An 18726-nucleotide genomic window follows, 5' to 3' on the forward strand; every position below is an offset into this window, starting at 1 on the left:
ACCAAAATACAACCAGCATGGAGTGACCAACACAATGCAAGTGTGATTGTACAAATGAAAACTGGGACACATCAAATTTCACAATTCCTGAGCACACCAGACTATTTTTACTTTATGTGTATTCCAGTAGGAGCAAGGCTCTACACCAGTAGTGAGTGCTAAGCACAGAGGATACATGTTTTATATATTAAATGCAAACTGAGAAGGAAAATTCTCTTTTAAAGCCCCATGAGTACAGTTTTAACATTTTTCTTTCCAAAAAGAAAATGTTCAGCAAGGTTTTCTTAAAAAGTTCAAAGGCAGCTCACTGATAAACCAACCAGAAAAAGCAAAAAGCAACATCTAGATTCCAGGTGTCCCTCACTTCCCAGGGACAAAAAAGCCAAGGAGAGGAGCAGCACAGGACAGGTCAGTGGCAGGAAACAGGAGAGGGGAGGTTTGACGGGAAGGAAAACAACAGCAGGACTTTAACCCAGGTTTACAAACCAGTTCATGAAATTAATTTCTTCTTTACATTCTGTATTTTGCCTGCATTTATAAGATGCACAGGAGGTGATGCATAAGGGGAAGAAAACAAAGCATAAGCTTCTGTATCAGTTTATTTCCACATTAAATGTCATCCTCTGATAAAAAGTTAATACTATACCTCCTTCCACAACTGTACCACAGCCAGGTTCTGTATGTCAATTATCAAAGAGTTTGATTCAAACCCTTTGGCCCCAACTTTATCCTTTAAAATCTTGGTAAATTTGGAATTAAGTGCCAGCCCAAGAATTTTGCAGCAGGAACACCACATCAGAGAGCAAGTCTCACTGTTTACACAGACAACCAACCCATCTGCCACTTGACAAGGAGACACAACCTGCCTCAGACAGGTATTAACCTTAGTTTCTGCCAAAAGCACTTTAATATAACCACAACCCCTATTTCCAAGGCAAGGTGTTTTCCCCCAATGTAGAGCAAAACATACTCCTGGTATAAGAAACTATTAATAGAGAACTAGTACAGCAAGGCACAATCAGAAATTAAATTAATACAGTACTATGATGCCAAAACATTCAGCACATTCTGGGCCTTTTTTGACTTTGCATGCAATTTCTTGCTGTTGACAAAGTTATCTCAGTGAATTCCAAAGCTGAATCTTATTCCACTTCAAGTCTCCACGAGCCTGCATGAAAAAGCATTCAATCATCATAGTGGCTATAGTTAGCAGGCACTAAATAAATAGATTTTAAACTAGTGAATGCTTCATGAGAAAGAATCATAATTGTAAATTACATTCCCCCTCCCAATAGTTTGTATGTCTTCTTTAACACTGCTCATCTATTTCAGTAATAAGAGGAACATGGTATCTAGATCAATGCATAAAAAAACAAAAAAAGAAAATCAGAATAAAGAAAGCACATATACAGCAGACCATCATGGCAAATAAATGTGCAAGCTTTTACCAGTCTGGAGACTGTGAGTACATAAAATATTTGAATGAGGAGGATTTCAGTTTTAAAGAAAATCTACTTTTTATCTTCACTGTTCTCCAAATACACATTGATACACAACAGGAAAAAAAGTTACCTAAGTGATAAAGAAGAGACATCATGTACCTGTAACAAGTGTTCTAAGTGCTCTCTCCTTCCTGTTAATCAAGCCTGAGAAACACAAGACTGAGACAATCCTGGAACACTGGACAGGCTGATCAGATACACAGATTATATCTGTGATTTATGAACTTTTACTGGTGTTAACACCACATTTCACAAGTAGGCAAGTGAAAGCTGGGAAAGTACTGCTAAAGGACAGCCTATGCACCATTTATGCACAATTAACAAATGATTCTGGATGTGACATTTCCTTGAAAACAACTTCCTTGACTTCAAAACAAAGAGTACCCGAATCTTGGCAGGAGCTCAGAAAATGACTCTGCAGACACTCAAGGTTTTGGCAGAAAAATGACTGAAGGACAATGGATTACATGAGGCTCCCAAGCTGTCAAACATCCCATGTACACAAAGTGGCTACAGCTCCTTCTGGAGTGACCTTCAGCCAGGGCTGTATCAGCAACTAAAATACCAAAACTGTTGCGACCTTCTGGACACATCTGAGTCACCAGAGCCTTGACCACATCCATGTGCTCTAAACCAGCTCATGCTGCTCAGCTGAGCCACCCCTGAGCCTCCACTGAGCCAAACCTGCACAGCCAAGCCTCCAGCATCTTCCCACTCAGAAGTTCCAGCACAGGCTCCAGCCTCAGCCCCAGGACCCTGGCATGGCTTTCTCCAGATTCAGGTGCTGCTGGCACAGCTGGGCTGCCACAGGGAAGGACTGTCTCCACTGCTGCCCTGGAGCATCCTTGTGGGGTTTCACCTAATGCTGAGTGCCTTATGCAGAACAAAACTAGGCAGGACTGTTACCCCTGAGCTGGGAGCATCAGAATCATCCAATTCACACTACTGCTCCACCACCAATGCTGCAGCCAAGCATTACCTGGTAAACACTGGAACAAAATGGATTACAGCTCCATGGAAACTCCAACATCCACTTACTGAGGCAACTATCACCTCTCATCCTTTGCACAGCCCCAGTCCAACCTGAGGCAGAAGTACCAATGAAATTTCAAAATCATCTTCTTTTCACAGATGTGTTTGAAGCCATCAAAGCCTTTCACTGAGGAAGATGCCTCCATACTCCTGTTTCAAAGTGGTTTAGTGTTTTTAATGCTAAATGAGGTAACTCACTGCCACCAAGTAAGAATCAATTACTACTTCAGCCTGGAAAAACCTCAGTGCATTCATAGTGCCACACTGTATGATGGTGTTCTCCCTTCTCATGCTGTATTTGGTATGCACATACAGATTTTCATTTACCACTATGGCTCAATTTTAATCAGAGGATTTCTACACAGAATTTCTCAGCAGTCAGAGAAAAATCAGAGCCCTACCTCTACATTTAGCAAGTACATCTTCATCTGGAGATGAAGAAAGGTTCCCTAGAAAGAGCCTTGTTTTTATATGTATCACATAATGGCACAGTGACACTTTCAACCCCAGCAGTATTTGCTACTACACTGCAAAGATACCAAGAGACAGCATTAAATAACCAAGGTATTTTTAACCAAGGAAACAGAGTTAGAGAGTTAGTTTCCAGTAACAGGCAAGATCATAACACAGGGATATTTTAAGACATTCAGCATGGGCCGTCTCTCCAACAAAATTGCAAACATTTTGTTTTGACTTCTGCAGTTTATTTATTATACTCAAGTAGCAACAGAATCAATTTTTGTGACAAAACACCAAACAAAGATTTGAGAAAGCTCTGAGAAGGAGGAATGAGTTAGGGAGAACACTTTATGTGCTTTTACAAGTTGTGCAACCCAGCTTTCCAAGGCCAGCTTTTCTTTGGGAACAAACTGGGAACAGCTGCCCATGCTGAAGCAAGGTCAGCTTTGTCCCTCCCTGCCTCCCACCTGGACCACCAAGGCACTGCCTCATTCCTGACCTTCAGCAGTGGAAGATTCTTTGGTAGGCTGAAGAAGAGACAGAGGTGTGGGAAAGCAAATGCTAATGTAGAGATGACAGGGAGGAGGAAAAACTTGTGCATGTTTTACTTTGTAGCCTGTTGTCCAAAATTTATAATGGTAAATGCCTTTACTGGAAGGCTACAAGTCAAAAGTAATCCACAAAGCCTCCCCAAAATTTCTTCCAGGCTCCCTTCCAGCTTTTGTGCATTTGCTCTCACTGCCCTATTCAATATTCCATCCAAACCTTTGTAGAAAATTCAAAACTGCATATTTGAAGTCCAGCACCTCAAAGGTTCAACCTACAGAAATCAGCCCATAACTGCTGTAGGATTTTTTCATTATTCACACAATTTTATTTGCATTTATGCAGTAGAGAAGTTTTGCTTTAGTAACACTCAAACTCTCTAAAAACCTCAAGCACAAAAAAAGCACCTCTCCCTCACCTTCTCTGGACCATATGATCTCTTGAATTACCCCTTCTGGAATCCTGGATGAATTCAGCTGAAATAAAGCTTCAGCAACAGCACTGTTAGGAACACTGTCTGGGGAAGGGCAGAACAGCTTCCACAGAATTTCTCAAAGAGCTGGAGAACAAGCAAGCTGCTGCAGGTTCAGAAATTCCCTGGTCATCCAGGGTGTAAATGTGTGTGCTCTGGTCCTACAAAATCCTGATTTTCAGAGCTCTGATACTACAAAACAAAGCTTCTCTTCAGTGAAACTCCTCTGGGATTTGAGGTTAGCAATAAAACCCAGAAATTTGCATTGCTGTAGTGCAAGTATAAAATCTGGCTTATCTCACCAGGGAAGCTCCATATTCTTTTCATATTTCCCTGCTCAAGAACACGCCCAACCAATGCTGAACAGAATTGTTTTAGACACAAGAGTTATCCAAGCTGCAAACTGGGAGTGCTTTGTCATCTAAGCCTTCCATCAGTTGGGAAGGCTGGGAGGAGAAACAGATTTGTGCAGCTACTGGCCCTGCAACCAGAGTTTCTTTGGCCACATGAGCTTCATGAAAGAAAATTAAATACTTAGAAATCAAACCTGTACTTGCTTCCCCCTTTTCTTATCCTGGGTTAGGGCAAAAGAGAAAGAAAGTGTCTCTCAGTATCTTAAACTTACAAAACAGGAGAGGTTGCCAGGAAAATCTCTGGGACTCTGAAGTGGCAGTTGTTGTCAACATTCAAGGCTGAGAATGCAACAATTCAGGATGACCCCAGTGTGAGACAGATCCCTGTTCAGACACTGGCCTTGTTCTCAGGCCAGTGAGAGTTCCCAGGAAATGTGCAATCCTGAGCTCAGTGCACCAAGTCCAGAGTTTTTCAGGGGCCAGAGAGTGACCCCTTGCTGCCTGCTGGTATCAAAAAGCAGAGAAGAAAGCATCCATCATTCCCTGGCTGTGCTGAACTCAGTGCAAGAGATCTCTCAGAGCTGGGGGAAGACAGAGCACTGAACAACAGAGCAAGCTGGCAGTGCTGGGCCCATGATGAGCTCCTCAAGTCAAAGTGATAGGCATCTGCTGCTACTGAAATTAGTAAAGTATAGATTAGCACAAACATTATCTCACAGCAAGCATCTGCAGAGCCCAGAACTTCCTGAAGAACTGGCAGAATCACTGTGGACAAGAGACATGCAGAATTTCAAGGCAAGTCTGTACAGAACACAGTCTGACACAGAGGTCACCTAAGTACAAGCTCTGATGTAGGTCCAGTGGCTGGACTCATGTTTTCATGGAAGGACACCTCAGGGATGATAAAAAAAAAAATGATCTTGTAGAAGCAAAGCCACAGTGCTAGAGAATTCTGAATTGCTTTATGACTGCCAGAGAATTTCTGCATGCAGAGCTAAGAGCTTGGAGCATCCAGCCAATGAAGCATCACCATAAGCACTTTTCTGGGGATACATCCCTTCAAAAGAGATTATCAGGATAAAGTACTCCCTGTTTTCTCCTAAAATATTTGTGAGGTCTTTGGTGTCGAATAGGAACAAACCAGCAGGATCTCAACACAAAGTAAATCTACAGCTAAAAGAAAGCATAAACATGTCTCAGACAAGAGACCTACAGAGTGGAAAGAGGAATCTCTGAATGTCACAAGAGAGTCACCCCACTTACTTCTTCTCTTGGCAAGCAGACAACATTACTCATTTTACAGATGGAGCCATAAGAGACTCCCAAAGAGAGAAATATTTAGATTGTGTTCTTTCCATCAACAAAATCTCTAAGCACTCTGGAAAACAAGAATTTTCTAATTTGTAAAACAGGAGTAGCAGCTGTTTGTTTCTTTGAAAAGTTACTGTTGACCCATGATGCTTCAATTGCTTTCTGTGTTTTCAAAATAATTGCCCCTCTCAACAAAGCCTTGGAGCAGAGAACTCTCATCTCCTCTTTGATGCAGTTCCAGCTCCCCTGTTCCAGGAGAGCAATTCCACACTCTCTGACTGAGTACACACTACCTGACTTCTCCAAAACACAATGTTCCATCCATTTAAGACAATTTCATTTGAGATAACAGGAAAAGCATAACCATCATCAGCTGCCATGTTCCCCTTGCCATGGCATCTTCTTCAGAGCATGAAACAACCTCTACAGAGAAGAGGAACTCCTGTATTACAGATGCTGACAGTCCCAGGCTCTAATAGTTGTACACAAGCCCCAGCAGCCATCAGGCTGTTCCCAACTGTGCTCCAGCACAGCCCACTCAAACCCTGAACACCACAGCAGATCCTCACCACTTCAATGCTCTACAGAGAATCCCTGAGCTCTGCCAACTTGCAGGGTGAGTTATCCTGACAAGTTCCAAAGGCAGTACCACCACACAGGCAGAATTACTACCTATGCTCAGGCCATCCAGCTTTATTTGATCCAAAACCAGACTGGGGAGTTTTCCTGACTTTCAGGAGGCTCAGAGCAGCCCAGCTCTCAGCAGACATGCACTTCTAAGACCAGATCCATTCCAGCCAATTGTGAGTCCAAACAGAATAAATATAAAACAGGACAGAGCTTCACTACTACAGTAGGTGGTCCAAAATTTCCACTCTAAATTCTGAGGAACAGTGGGGAAGCATGCAGGAACCAGGCAAACTGGAACAAGACAGTTTTAAACAAGTCATGCTACATTAAGCTCAAGCTGTGAAATCTTCATTTTCCAGTGAAACAAGTGGCTCTGCCATCTCCAGTACAAATCCTACTTGTGGCTTTTCCTGTGGCACAAAAAAAATCAAGGACATTCTGTGATGGACAGCAGGATTTTCAGTGTCTGACCTTACACTACAGCTGAGATGCAGCCTCTTCTTTCCCTGGTTCTGCATTATCACAAGCCCAAACTCCCCAGGTTGTTTCTGACATGGTCAAGGAAGCTGCAAAGTGACAGATCCTGCACAGCAGTGCTTCCACAGCCTGGCTCCCTGTGGGAAGCCAAGGGGAAGCAAATGGGGAAATGAAATATTCCCGAGTTTCTTGACACCAGCCCTGGTGATCACTGCATCTTCCTCTGCTTTCAAAGGGCACCACATTCAAGTAGAATCTGCTCTAAAATATTGATTTAGAGCAGATGTAGTTTAAAGAGAGTTTACGAGGAAAGCATTTTTTGATCTTTTTTTTTTAATCCTCTGAAGGGAGAGCATGAAAACAAAAAGCAACGTTAAGTCATAAAAAAATAATTGTTGTAGACCTCAGCAATTTTTAATTCCCCTTCCTTCACTAAACATCTGGGTTTTGTTAGAAAACACTATAAAATGATTTTCCAAAACCTTTGACATGCATTTCTGCTCAACAGGACCCAAAAGCTCAGGAGGGAGTGTTTCAAACCAAGCAAGGGTTGTTATTTTATTCAGCCTAACCAGTAAAACTGGTGCAACCATTTTCTCCTGCCTAACCATTTTCCCTGTTACATTCAAGGGCATAGGGGTAGGGAGTTAGCATGTTAAGATGATGCTCATTTAATAGAAGAAAAGGACATTACACCAAGGAAACTGTTATTCAAGCAGACTCAGAAAAAGCTGCCTCTGCACAAGCCAGGGCTCTCGAGACACCTATGTGATTAAGTTACTTCAGAACAAATTAGTGCTCCATGAACTGATTAGACCATAAATAAGCCCAACAGGAAAGAGAGAAGCCACTGACAGACACAGCATCCTCCTGACAGCAGCTGAGCTCTCATTCAGAATGAGCACCAAAAAGCTGTCAGTGCCAAAAGGATTTGTGGCCTTTTTACTCCCAATTCAAAGCAGATGCAATATCTACAGTAGATAACTCATCACAAGAATCCCATACTTTCATTTTCTCTCGTCACTCAAAGCACAAATTGCAGCTCTCTCCCCGACCTAATAATTATTCATATGGCTGTGTTTTGTTCTTCTCCAGCAGCAGCAGGAAACTTGATTAGAGCTGCAGGAACCCAGCCAGTGACTACCCAAGCTGCTGTTGTGATAGCACAAAGCAGAAGCCAACTCGGCAGGTAATTGGACTTGGAAGTCAGAGAGATCTTCCTCAGTCAGCTTGAAACAGTAATTTCATAGGGGAGAAAATAGGTTGCCTTTATCTACCACAGGTTACCAAAGGAAAACTTTGATCCTAAGAAAGACAGACATAATAAATACCAAGACACACCACCATAAAAAAGTATTAAAGGTGGGGTTTTTCAAGTCTTCAGCAATTCAAAAGGCATTTGGAATCTTTTCTGGAGTCACTGTTACACATGCAATCACTTAGGAAAGCACAACATTCCCCTGTTAAAAAGGAGTACTTTCAATGCTCAGCAGTTATATTCTCTTGCCCACTGACTTTATACTTTGGAAAATCTCAATTACAATCCACACCATACCAAGGGAATTCAGTCACCTTTTCAGAGTAATCCTAGGGAATCTTGGAGGGCTACTGTCAACAATTCCCACTTCCTAATGCCATACTTCAAGTAATTCAAATGCACACAAAGCCCCTTCTTCATATCTCTAAGCTTCACACCCATGGAAATAATTCTGAAACATCAGAAGCCAACAGAGAAATCTAAATGCTTGCAGAGCCAAAATCCAGGGGGATTCCAAGATCAGAGTTTTCAGTAACACCAGTGTGCTCAGTGTTAATGCCAGCTGCCAGCACCTCTCATATGGGACTGGGGGAGTTCTCTCCCACTGTTGCACAAAAAGAATCCTGACTGACAACATCCAGCAAGAAGCCAGGGATGATCATGGAGAGGAGCAATGAGGAGTGAAGATTCCCCTGTTATTGTACAGGGCCAAGTGTTAACCTAGTGATCCACTGACTCAAGAGACTGGGTGTGGACTGGAACAGGAACCTCCACACTTTGCAGAAATTGGGATCATACAGTTTTATTTTCATAGAATATTACTGGCCTGTTTAAGATCTGGAAGAAAAATACACTGTCCTCAAATTATTCCACAGTGATATTAAGCCAGTTTTGTTCCCAGTCAGACACCTCTTTCCCTTTTAGACTCAAATATAACCAACCAAAAAAAAAGTCACAAACTCCCAATATACAAAAAACCCTTATGAAAGCCTCTCCTATTCCTCCCAAAACCCAGTGAAGTCCAGTTCAGCATCCCATAATTCCCAGGTGATTATTCTAAAGACAACCTTTTATCCCACTCTCACCTGAAGTTCAGCACTTAGAGGAAAATTTCTGCCCAAGTAAGCCCTGTCATCATTTCAGACACCAGCAGACACTGACTGGAGTTTCACAGCATAGAATATTGTGCACAAAATCAACAGTTAACACCACTCAACCAAATGAAATAAACATAACAACTGACTTCTGACTTTGTTAAAACAGCTCCAATAGTTTGAAAATAAAAACCACCAACCCTAACTATGTTATGATGAGCCAACAGCAGCTGTGAGTTTGGTAATCAGAGGAAGCTTCTCACAAATTCTGTTATCATGACTGATAAACCTTCCTCTTCATCATGAGACTCAGGTCAAGAGGCAAGGAATGGCCTCTCCTGTGATGTGATGATTTTGAAATAAACTCTAATTCATCAAAGGGGATTATTTTGAGGAACATTTTGAGAAAGATCCATATGCAGTTATGAAGACTCACAGTCCCCCATTCCCCAGACATGTCCACACAGACAAGCTTAGGACAGCAGAACAGATCTAAGCTCTTTCTTATAGTAAAACCAATTTTGGCAAAGCTGGGTAAAGTCCATCTCAAATAGTCTGATTTTTGTCAAATAGGAGACATCACAAAATTTAGGCTGAATGGTGCCCTAGCACAGAGTCAATGAAACAGGTTTTAAAGTTCAGTGCAGAATGATGTAGATATGCCTCTGTATTTTAACAATGATAACAACTCTGAAAAAACTTGAGACTTACTATCCCTATGCACTGCTTATTCCCCTAAATACACCCATATACCCTCAGAAGGCCAAATATTTCTGAATTTTCCTCAGCACCTCAGAAGGCAGAGTGGCAAAAAACAAATGCTCAGTGCAAAAAACAAAAGGCAGTGATTCATATGCAATTAGCTCAGCTAAATTTACTACTGAAGCCATTGCTACTCCAGCTGTCCTTGACACCTGCACAGCAGGGACAATGGAACATGACAAGCATCCTCTTACCATCTACTGCAGTGTTCAGGCTGACACACCAACTTGAAATTGGTGACAGCTACAGTTCTTGAGCTGCTGCATTAATGCAATCAGCACAAAACCAGCCATGCACCTTATTCAAACCTCCATTTGCCACAGACAAAACCAATGGAGGCAGCCAGGGCTTCTCCCACTCTGCTAAAACCACCACCCAAAAAGCATCAGTACTCTACACTCACAGATTCAGTTTACAGTGACAGACAAGCAGAACAAAACAGAAAATTGTTACCTGAAAAGTTAAATGAAGGATGTAAAGGGAGGAAACTTGTTAACATCCTAAGCAGCACAATTTCTGCTGGTTTATCTTTCTTAAATAAAAGACTGAAAATCTGAGAGCACAACTAAACCTTTGAGGTCAAGTTGCCCATTATTTTCTAAGAACTAAGCAGCTCACTCTTTTTTAGCCTGTGTTTCTTTAGCCATTTACACAAGTTACATACAGAAACAATTCTCAGTAAAACAATTGGGCTCTGGTGCCTAAGATGTGAGAAAAGCTGATGACAGCATCTTTAAAAGATAAGTGTTCTTCCTGTGCATGGAAAGAGCACTCACTGAGAGCCACTGCACCACTGCTCTGGCACACATCCACCAGCCCTGCCCCAGACAGCAGCACAAATACACAAAAGCTCTTTTCTGAGGGTTCAGAGAAAGTGCAGAATACATTCAACTTGACATATCTCCCAAATCCAAAAGCTCAGAGGAAAGGCTTTAATGTCACAGATCCTTTGCTATCTTTATAAGGACACTAATTGGTACAGCACACATATTTTATCTGCACTACAATAACACCACAGATGAACATTAACCAGATTCCTTGTGGTGTCTGCCAGGTGTTTAAATATTTTGCAACTCAAATGCTGAAATACTATCTGCAGTCTAAATGCTTAAGATCATCCTGTTAGAACATGTGTATATTTTCATCCACTATTTAAAAAACATTTTTCCCCACTTGTTACATTTTAAGCAACAAACAGAATTACCAACATATGCTACAGGTCTGTGCTGAAGGTTGATGTCATCAGGAAGATTTAACTCACAAAACCTTTCATTTTGATACCAGAAATACTGAAAAATATTTACTGTAACTTTTAATCCAAAAGACTCCACATTTATCTGCAGGAGGCAAGCCCTACACAGTGTTCAAAGAGAACAAGCTCTGATATTGTGTATTTTGATAAGTTTAGGGATATACTGTGTATGGTGTCTATTAGAAAACAATCCCATACTATGTATTAAACAACATTCTTCTCTTGGTCCAAGTCAGACAACACATTTTTGAGCATGGTGTAGATTCTCAGTCCCAAGAGAAATTTCAGTGAGGTACATTTCATACAAACCATCCTCCTGTGTGAGTGCCAGCACATAGCTCCCCCTCCACTTTAGCATAAACTCTACTCACTTCTTGCTTCTAAGAAAAAGGCTTTGAGAAGAGATCTTTTGCAGCCTGAAATACATTCCACCACCAGAATTCTGACCTGGCCAGCCCTATACACTAACGTGTTAGTATGTTAATATATTAACTTTGCTGCTTTTCCTCATTCATCTACACTAAACTTCAGGTGAAAACTTGTACAGTATCATTATTAGCAAGAAAAATGAAAGGCCTAAAGGGATCAGAACACTTTTTATAGCATGTCAGTTATCTTTCTGAAGAGGAAAGAAATATCACTCCAGTGAGAAATAAACTAAAATACTTTGTGTTTTTTATCCCCTGTGTACTCTATGGCTCAAATGAAACAGCACTGACAGCCAGCTTTCTGAACTGGGCCAGGAAGGTCAGATTATCTCATACCTGAGCTTACAGACTATTTTAAACAGGTAACTGGATTATAGATATAAACCCCAGAAATCAAATCCACTGCAGCCTCCTCATTAAACAAAAGTATTCTACAAGCACAGAATAAACTGGCAGCAAGGTAAATCAGCAGCAATACCTGAGTTATTCTCCACTCAGGAGCATCAAAAAGCAGGACTTGCCCAGTGTCACATACCTTTGATGCTTGAGGAGTGGAGATGACATGAACAGTGCTGGGTTTAACTCCATTTGCCTTAGGTCGCTTATAAAGGGCAAATCTGCTTTTCCTGCGCCCCCTGTCACCATTAGGGAGGGATCCATTATACCTGGAAATAAAGGAAAAAAGTTTAGCATAAAACTCCACCAGGCTGGAATACAGCAAAGGAGAGAGAGGTAAATAGGCCACAATATTCTGGCATCAAATGCATGGGGCAAACTAAAAAGTAACAATCAGGCTAAGTTTTACTTCCTGAATTGAGCATTCAAACATTCTTTAGCTACCAATGATTGAAATTCTATTCTCATTAAAAAGGTATTTAACTACAAATTAAATACTCAGTTTTCCAGCCACAGAAACATCTCCTCACCTCCAGAATCAAATGAACTTGGAAAACCAAACTCTACGTCTTCACTTTAATTTCAGAACATGAGGAGTTCTAAAGTGTTTTTACCCTACCAGCCATCTCCCCATGTCATGCAGGAATGGAGGAAGAACAGAGGCAACATGGAAAACCAAAGTATTTAGGGGCAAGTAAAACTATGTGAAAAGAAATTTTACTCATATAGACTGTTTTGCTAGTTGTGTGTCCCCCCCCCATTTTTTACAAAAACTTTAATCTTAAAGGCTTCATCTATTATTAAGGAAAGAGGATGCAAGTGTTTTTAATTTATGTGACTATCTGAAGCCTCACTAATGACTTTCTTTATCAGGTGTAACATAGGAGCCCTTGACAGTTCTTTCATCTCTCCCTGAGGACACAGACCCAATGGATTAATTATTCAGAGAAGTCTGAAGCCTCAAGGGGACAGAGTTCCTTCCCCAGGGATGGGATCAATTGGCAATTTCTTTGCAGTGCACAAGTCCAGAATTCACGATCATCTCACTCCCAAGATTTAGGTCAGGTAGAATTTTCACCACCATTCCTGCCAACCCTCAGCTGGAAGAGCTTTCACAGCTTTACTGACTCTTCCATTCCTGATCCTCAGAGATTTCAGACTCACCCAAGAAACTGCACATGTTATTCCACTGACAATTCTCTTCTGTCTTACTGGTGAGGTCTGTTCTGTCCTGCTCTCCTACAGTAACCCAGAGTGTTTATTTTTTATCATTATATCCTGTACATGAAACTATTTGTATAACAGGGGAATGCACTTGGAGAGCCTCCTATCCTTCTAGGAATCCCAAAGGCAGGACTGCTCAATGACTGAGCACAAGCAAGAACAGATTTAAGATAATTTTTATCTCAAATCTCACAGCTCTAGAACTTAAAACCCAGGCATTTAAAAAATGCACATTTAATACATGATGCTAAAGTCACATAGAAAGATGAGAGATTTCCAGCTGAACTTGTCCTCTCACTCCCACTTTCCCAGGGAAGACTACAGTGTCTTCCTAGAATATTAAAGGAGATTTCCTAACACAGCACAAAACCAACAGGAGTTAATCACTATTTCATGCCAGACCTACTTGCACCTTGGAAATTTGTTATTAACTCTGCTCCAGAGAAGTGCAGCCTGTGGATCCTTATCACAAGGGACCAATCTCTAGAAAGACACATCAAAAATGTTCCACAGGCAGCTTCAATACCAGCACTTAAAATAGGAGTTATTTGATTGAATCTCCCTGGGTATATGCACATGCTTTCTTTTAAAGACACTATTATCAGGAATATGCCAGCAAGTTTTAACTTGTTGAAGACAAGATTCTTCCTATCACTATTTTTACCTAAAAAAACAATTCCCTCAGAAATAATATGTAACTACTATATATTACCATTTCTAGTTTTATATCCTGTAATTATTGATTTTCCTTATGCTTCTGTAACTGCTGAACAGTACTGAATTAAAGTAGTTTCACTGGAAGTTAAAATCAGGCAAGTGGTGTTCTATTGTTTGGGGTTTTTTTTCCTCATTTTCTGAACATAATTTTAAGTGGAGAAGGCCAATCTGTTTCATTTCAGGTCTCTGTGGGGTTTAATTACTTTTAAAACAGATAAATGGTAAAAGACCTCTTGGAGTCTTCAAATAGGAAGGAAATACAAGCCAAGTGAACACTGAACTCATTCATCCTCATCAGCACTGACAAATTTTCATGAAGGTTTTCCTTGTGCCCATTTCTACATTTCCACAAAGGGCAGGAAGAAGTGAGTGGTAGTTTTATGATTTGTTATGCTTCAGTTACAGACCTGCAAGTTTGATTTTGATCCAGCAGTGGTAGAAAGAGCTGGGCCTGTTCCTAGGGATACACATGTTTTACAAGGGAAAAAAAAAAAAAAAAAAAAAAAAAAGGTGGTGTGAGAAGTTGTCTCTTTCCATAATAGTGGTTCTGCATATTAGTAGCAGCTTCTTTCTTCCTCTGCCTTCACTCAGAGTCAGGATTGAATGCACAAGAGATGGATTTTCTTGTTCAGACTCAGCTGTTTATTAATTCTTATCTACAGTACAGAGAGTTCTGCAGCACTTCTAGCTAACAAGCTAAAAGTGAGAAAATGTTGGTAGACCTAGCTAGTTACAAGGTCTTTTAAAGGCTATCCAACTAAAAGCTAACATCTATATTATTTATACTTTTGACTCAGTAATCAAACACCTGTGACCCGCAGTCTAGTGCCAAAACTACCTGAAATCATGAAGAAGGAACAAGAAGGAAGAAGCGACAATGCCAAAGAACTTCCATCTTGTCCCACATCTATTACTATATTCTAAAACCCCGAATTCCAAGCCCTTCACCATGTGAAATCACACACTTCTAGTCAAACTACACACCAGTGATTCCAACTCCATCACTCAAATGTGGAAGCTTCTCCAAGGCCCCAGGTTAAAAGCAGTGCTCTTTGAGGGTCAGTGTCAGAAAGCACAGAAAGTTCAGAACTCCCAGGCTTTAGGGTTCAACACTTCCACAGCCAGCAGACACCTTCACTTCTAGGCCAGAACTCTCAGGCTGTTGGCCACAAACCAACCCTCCCCATGGCACTGCAGCCATGAACAAGCTCCCTGCCCAGCTTGCCCTGGGATGCTGCAGCCATGGCAGGATTGCTCCCTCCCAGCCTCTCTGTGCCCTGGCTGTGCCACAGCACACAGCTGGATTCAGCACCCAGGAGGAGGAATAGCTGCCCACACCTTGCTGGGTCAGCTTTCCTAAGCACAGGCACGAGGAGCTACAACAAAACCTGCCCTGCCCTCTCCTCTCCATCGCTCTCAGCAGTGCCTGGGTGAGCAACAAGCGCCTCCCTCGGAGCAGCAACAGCATGGAATCCCATATGGAGAAGGGACAAGGACTGAGGACACAAATGCCCCATCACCAAACACTTCCTCTCACAAAGCTGCTCCACAAGCAGAAGCCATTTCCTTCTCCTTTGCACTCTTCCAGCAGCTTCAGCTTAGGCACCAGCACATCAGCACACAACTTTTTGCTTAACAAGAAGTCCAGTACCAAAAGAACCAGCAGCTGGAACTCTTCACCCCACCAAAATGCCTGGATCAAATGCTGTTTCCAATTAATACACAAACCAGGAAAAAAAAAAAAAAAAAAAAAAAAAAATCTATTTCACAGCGACAGAACAACCATTTCTGAGAGCAACCTGCCCACAAACAGATCTGTAGGGCACTTTGGAAGTTCTCCAGATGTTCATCAGACCAACACACATGGAAGGAACAGTCCTATGCTTTTCCCAAATGCTTCTCAGTGACAGCAGTACTGGGACAAGCCGCATCATGAAACCTCCTGGGATAATTATCTCAGTTGATAGCACTATTCCTTGCAAATAAGGGAGTGGTGCTGGCATGGGCTATGGACACCATAATTATCAAAGCCAGTTTCCTACAGATTTACATCAAACACTTGAAGAGTTTGGGATACAATGAACTGCAAACTCCAATTAAGCTTTTCCCATGGCTGGGATATGTAATGAAAGCCTCTCCTCTGCCTGGATTCAGGGCTGTCTGGAGAGCAAGACCACACATGCTCTCTCCCACAGTCCACTGTGGCAAGCTCCTACTTTCTACAAGTCTTGTACTACTTGTACTACTACAAGGACTTGTCTGCTTCAGAGATCAGCAACAAGCTTTGAACTGTTTGTCAGAAGGCTTGTTACACAAGCTTGTTTGGTTTATGTATATTTTGGGTTTGTTTGTTTAAAAAAATTCAGCATAGACAGTGGCAAAGAGTAAATGACAGCTCTGTTATGTGGAGTAAGAGGTCTAAATCTTGACCTGCACCTTGGAAAGTTTGACTTCAACTTGAAGAAGTCATCCTTAGAATTAAGGTATCTACTAGCTGACAATAAAGGTGCTGCATGCAGCTGAGTTTTTTTACAATACTATCAAAATACCAGCCATCATCAACTTAAATACTTCTGCATACCTATGCAAACTACCTCCCAAAAGACTAAAACTGAACAACTCCTGGTTTTCACCGGTAACATTTCCCCCAGACAAACAGGAGTAATTTTATTTTGCTTTCCTTGTCTGTTACTAACAGATCTACAGCACACCTCGTTGGTTTTGGATGAAAACCATCCCAAATGACAGACTTGGGTACAAACAGATGAGATGCTGCAGTTCACTTGTTTCCACAGCTCTAGTGAGTCAAACAGCACATCTTTGCTCACTGAACAATAAAGCTGCAGAAGTGAAGTCAGACTTGAGGCAATCATCCCTTTTAAGTACACTCTGATCCCATATTTGGTAGAACCCTGTAGTACATAGTCCAGATAGCAGAATTCAGTTTGTGCTTACACTGTATTTTCACCATCCCTGAACCAGTGTGGTCCCACACTGCTGCCAAAAGCAGCAATCTCACCTTTTGTTTGTTAGTTGGTTCCCACTACTTCTCTCCTTGGTTCACATGAAGGCAAAACAAAACTAGATTTATGCTTTAAGTTCAGTTTTAAAACCACATTCCTCACTCTCCAGCCCACTGCAAAGCCAAAGAAGCACCTGTATCAGCAACATGGAAAACAGCAGAGAGCAGGAGAGATTCCCTTGGAAGTACTGTGAGTGTACAGCTATCATGACATCCCCCACATATGAAAGCTAAAATACATTATTCACCTTTGCAACACCCAGTCCCAGAGCTTTTCACAGCTCCACACTCAAGTCCTGACTAACTGGAAAACCCTGTGCTGCTGAAGCATCCAGCACTCCCTCTCTTGAACACGTTAAAAGGGAAAAGTTACACTTATAGTTTACAGCAAAGCACAAACAGAAAGCTTCAACATAAGCAAAGCTGACAACAAAATAATTGTATTTGTGTTTCTCTTTATATAATATCACTGCCAGCCAGTACTTCATAGTCTTTACATCCTCTTCCCCTGTATCAATCTCAACAATACATTTTGTATCTAGCAATATCTCAGCAAAAGAAAGGCTAAGACCTTTCTACAAAAAGGCAAGAATTGTTTCAAACACATTTTCTGCATCACAGCTTCAGAAAACAAGCACTTGCTGTCTGCCAGCTATCTGAGAATTTCAGTGAAACAGAACAGTGAAGTTATTCTCAAACTTGATCTCATGGGGAAGAGTTGCCAAATGGCAAAAGCAAAGCTAGGGAGTATTCTGTACCAACAGGATACTCCTGGTTCATTTCCTCCTTTGAACTGTGTTCTCTGCTGCTGTGTCAGTGTCTCAGATATTAACTCAATATGAATTTCAGTCTCAGCTTGTCTCCAGCTGATTGTATACATCCATGTCTGTCCCAGGAGCAGCCTCCACCACCAGAGGTATTGCTAATCCCATTCGAGTTTTGGCAGTGAGCACAACTGCAGGGCTCCACAGATCACTACAACAGATTGCAACAAACACCTTTAATGCTGAAGTTTCTTGGAGGCTGGAAGGAGGATATTGTTTTCTCCTTGTTGCCCTCATCCCCAGGCTCAAGGCTTGACTGACCAGAAGGTTCCCTTTCCCCACTACATCACAGGCACCTCTGGGAAAATGTACAGCTGCTTTCTGACCACAGAATACAGAAAACAGAGCTGGCAGAGCCACCTGCTCCATCCCCAACTCAAATGCCTGATCCAGCCAATCCATGACACCTCTGTTTAAGTCAGGCTGGAAGATCCAGGCCTCCCCACTGAGCTTCAACATCTTTAGAGTTAAGAGTTTCCCCATGCACACAGCAAGGGAGATCCAGGTCAAGCAAGTCTCTTGCACTTCCTGCCAAATCCACCAAAGAGCTTAAACAATCTGTTCTCTTCTTCTCACAGCAGGCTCACGTGCTAGAAGATTAATTCCCATTAGATTTTCTGAAGGAAAATATTTTAAGTAGTTACAACAGCAAAACTAATGTAGTATTAGGTAGGAAGGCTACAGCAATAAGCAAGTCATGGATAACCAAAGGGCTTCCATCCTTTGATTAAGGAAAAGCCACTGATCCAAGACCTTTGGTTTATGCAACCTGGGAGGGAGCCCTGAATGAAAAACACAGTCCCACCTCAGACTCTGCTGGCTAAGACATCTCCATAAGCAAAAATGCTTCCTAATCACTACCAGTTGTACAGCTTAACAAAGCCAGTCTTCCTGCAGAGCAAGAAAATCCAAACCAACAAGTTCCAAAGTTCCAAATAATCTCATCTCTTTACCCAATTAAAAGCAA

General features: G+C 41.6%; 1 protein-coding gene across 2 annotated transcripts in view; it reads right to left on the reverse strand.

The window, feature by feature from the left end:
• The window catches only part of PELI2 (pellino E3 ubiquitin protein ligase family member 2), a 69919-nt gene that overhangs the window by 32981 nt on the left and 18212 nt on the right, over positions 1–18726 (reverse strand). For both annotated transcript variants that reach the window (XM_056492913.1, XM_056492914.1), the window contains exon 2: positions 12112–12241. In XM_056492913.1, coding sequence (XP_056348888.1) covers positions 12112–12241 — 130 coding nt within the window. The remainder of the gene's footprint in view (positions 1–12111; positions 12242–18726) is intronic.

Source organism: Oenanthe melanoleuca, chromosome 5, assembly GCF_029582105.1.
Source record: "Oenanthe melanoleuca isolate GR-GAL-2019-014 chromosome 5, OMel1.0, whole genome shotgun sequence".
Classification (NCBI taxonomy): domain Eukaryota; kingdom Metazoa; phylum Chordata; class Aves; order Passeriformes; family Muscicapidae; genus Oenanthe; species Oenanthe melanoleuca.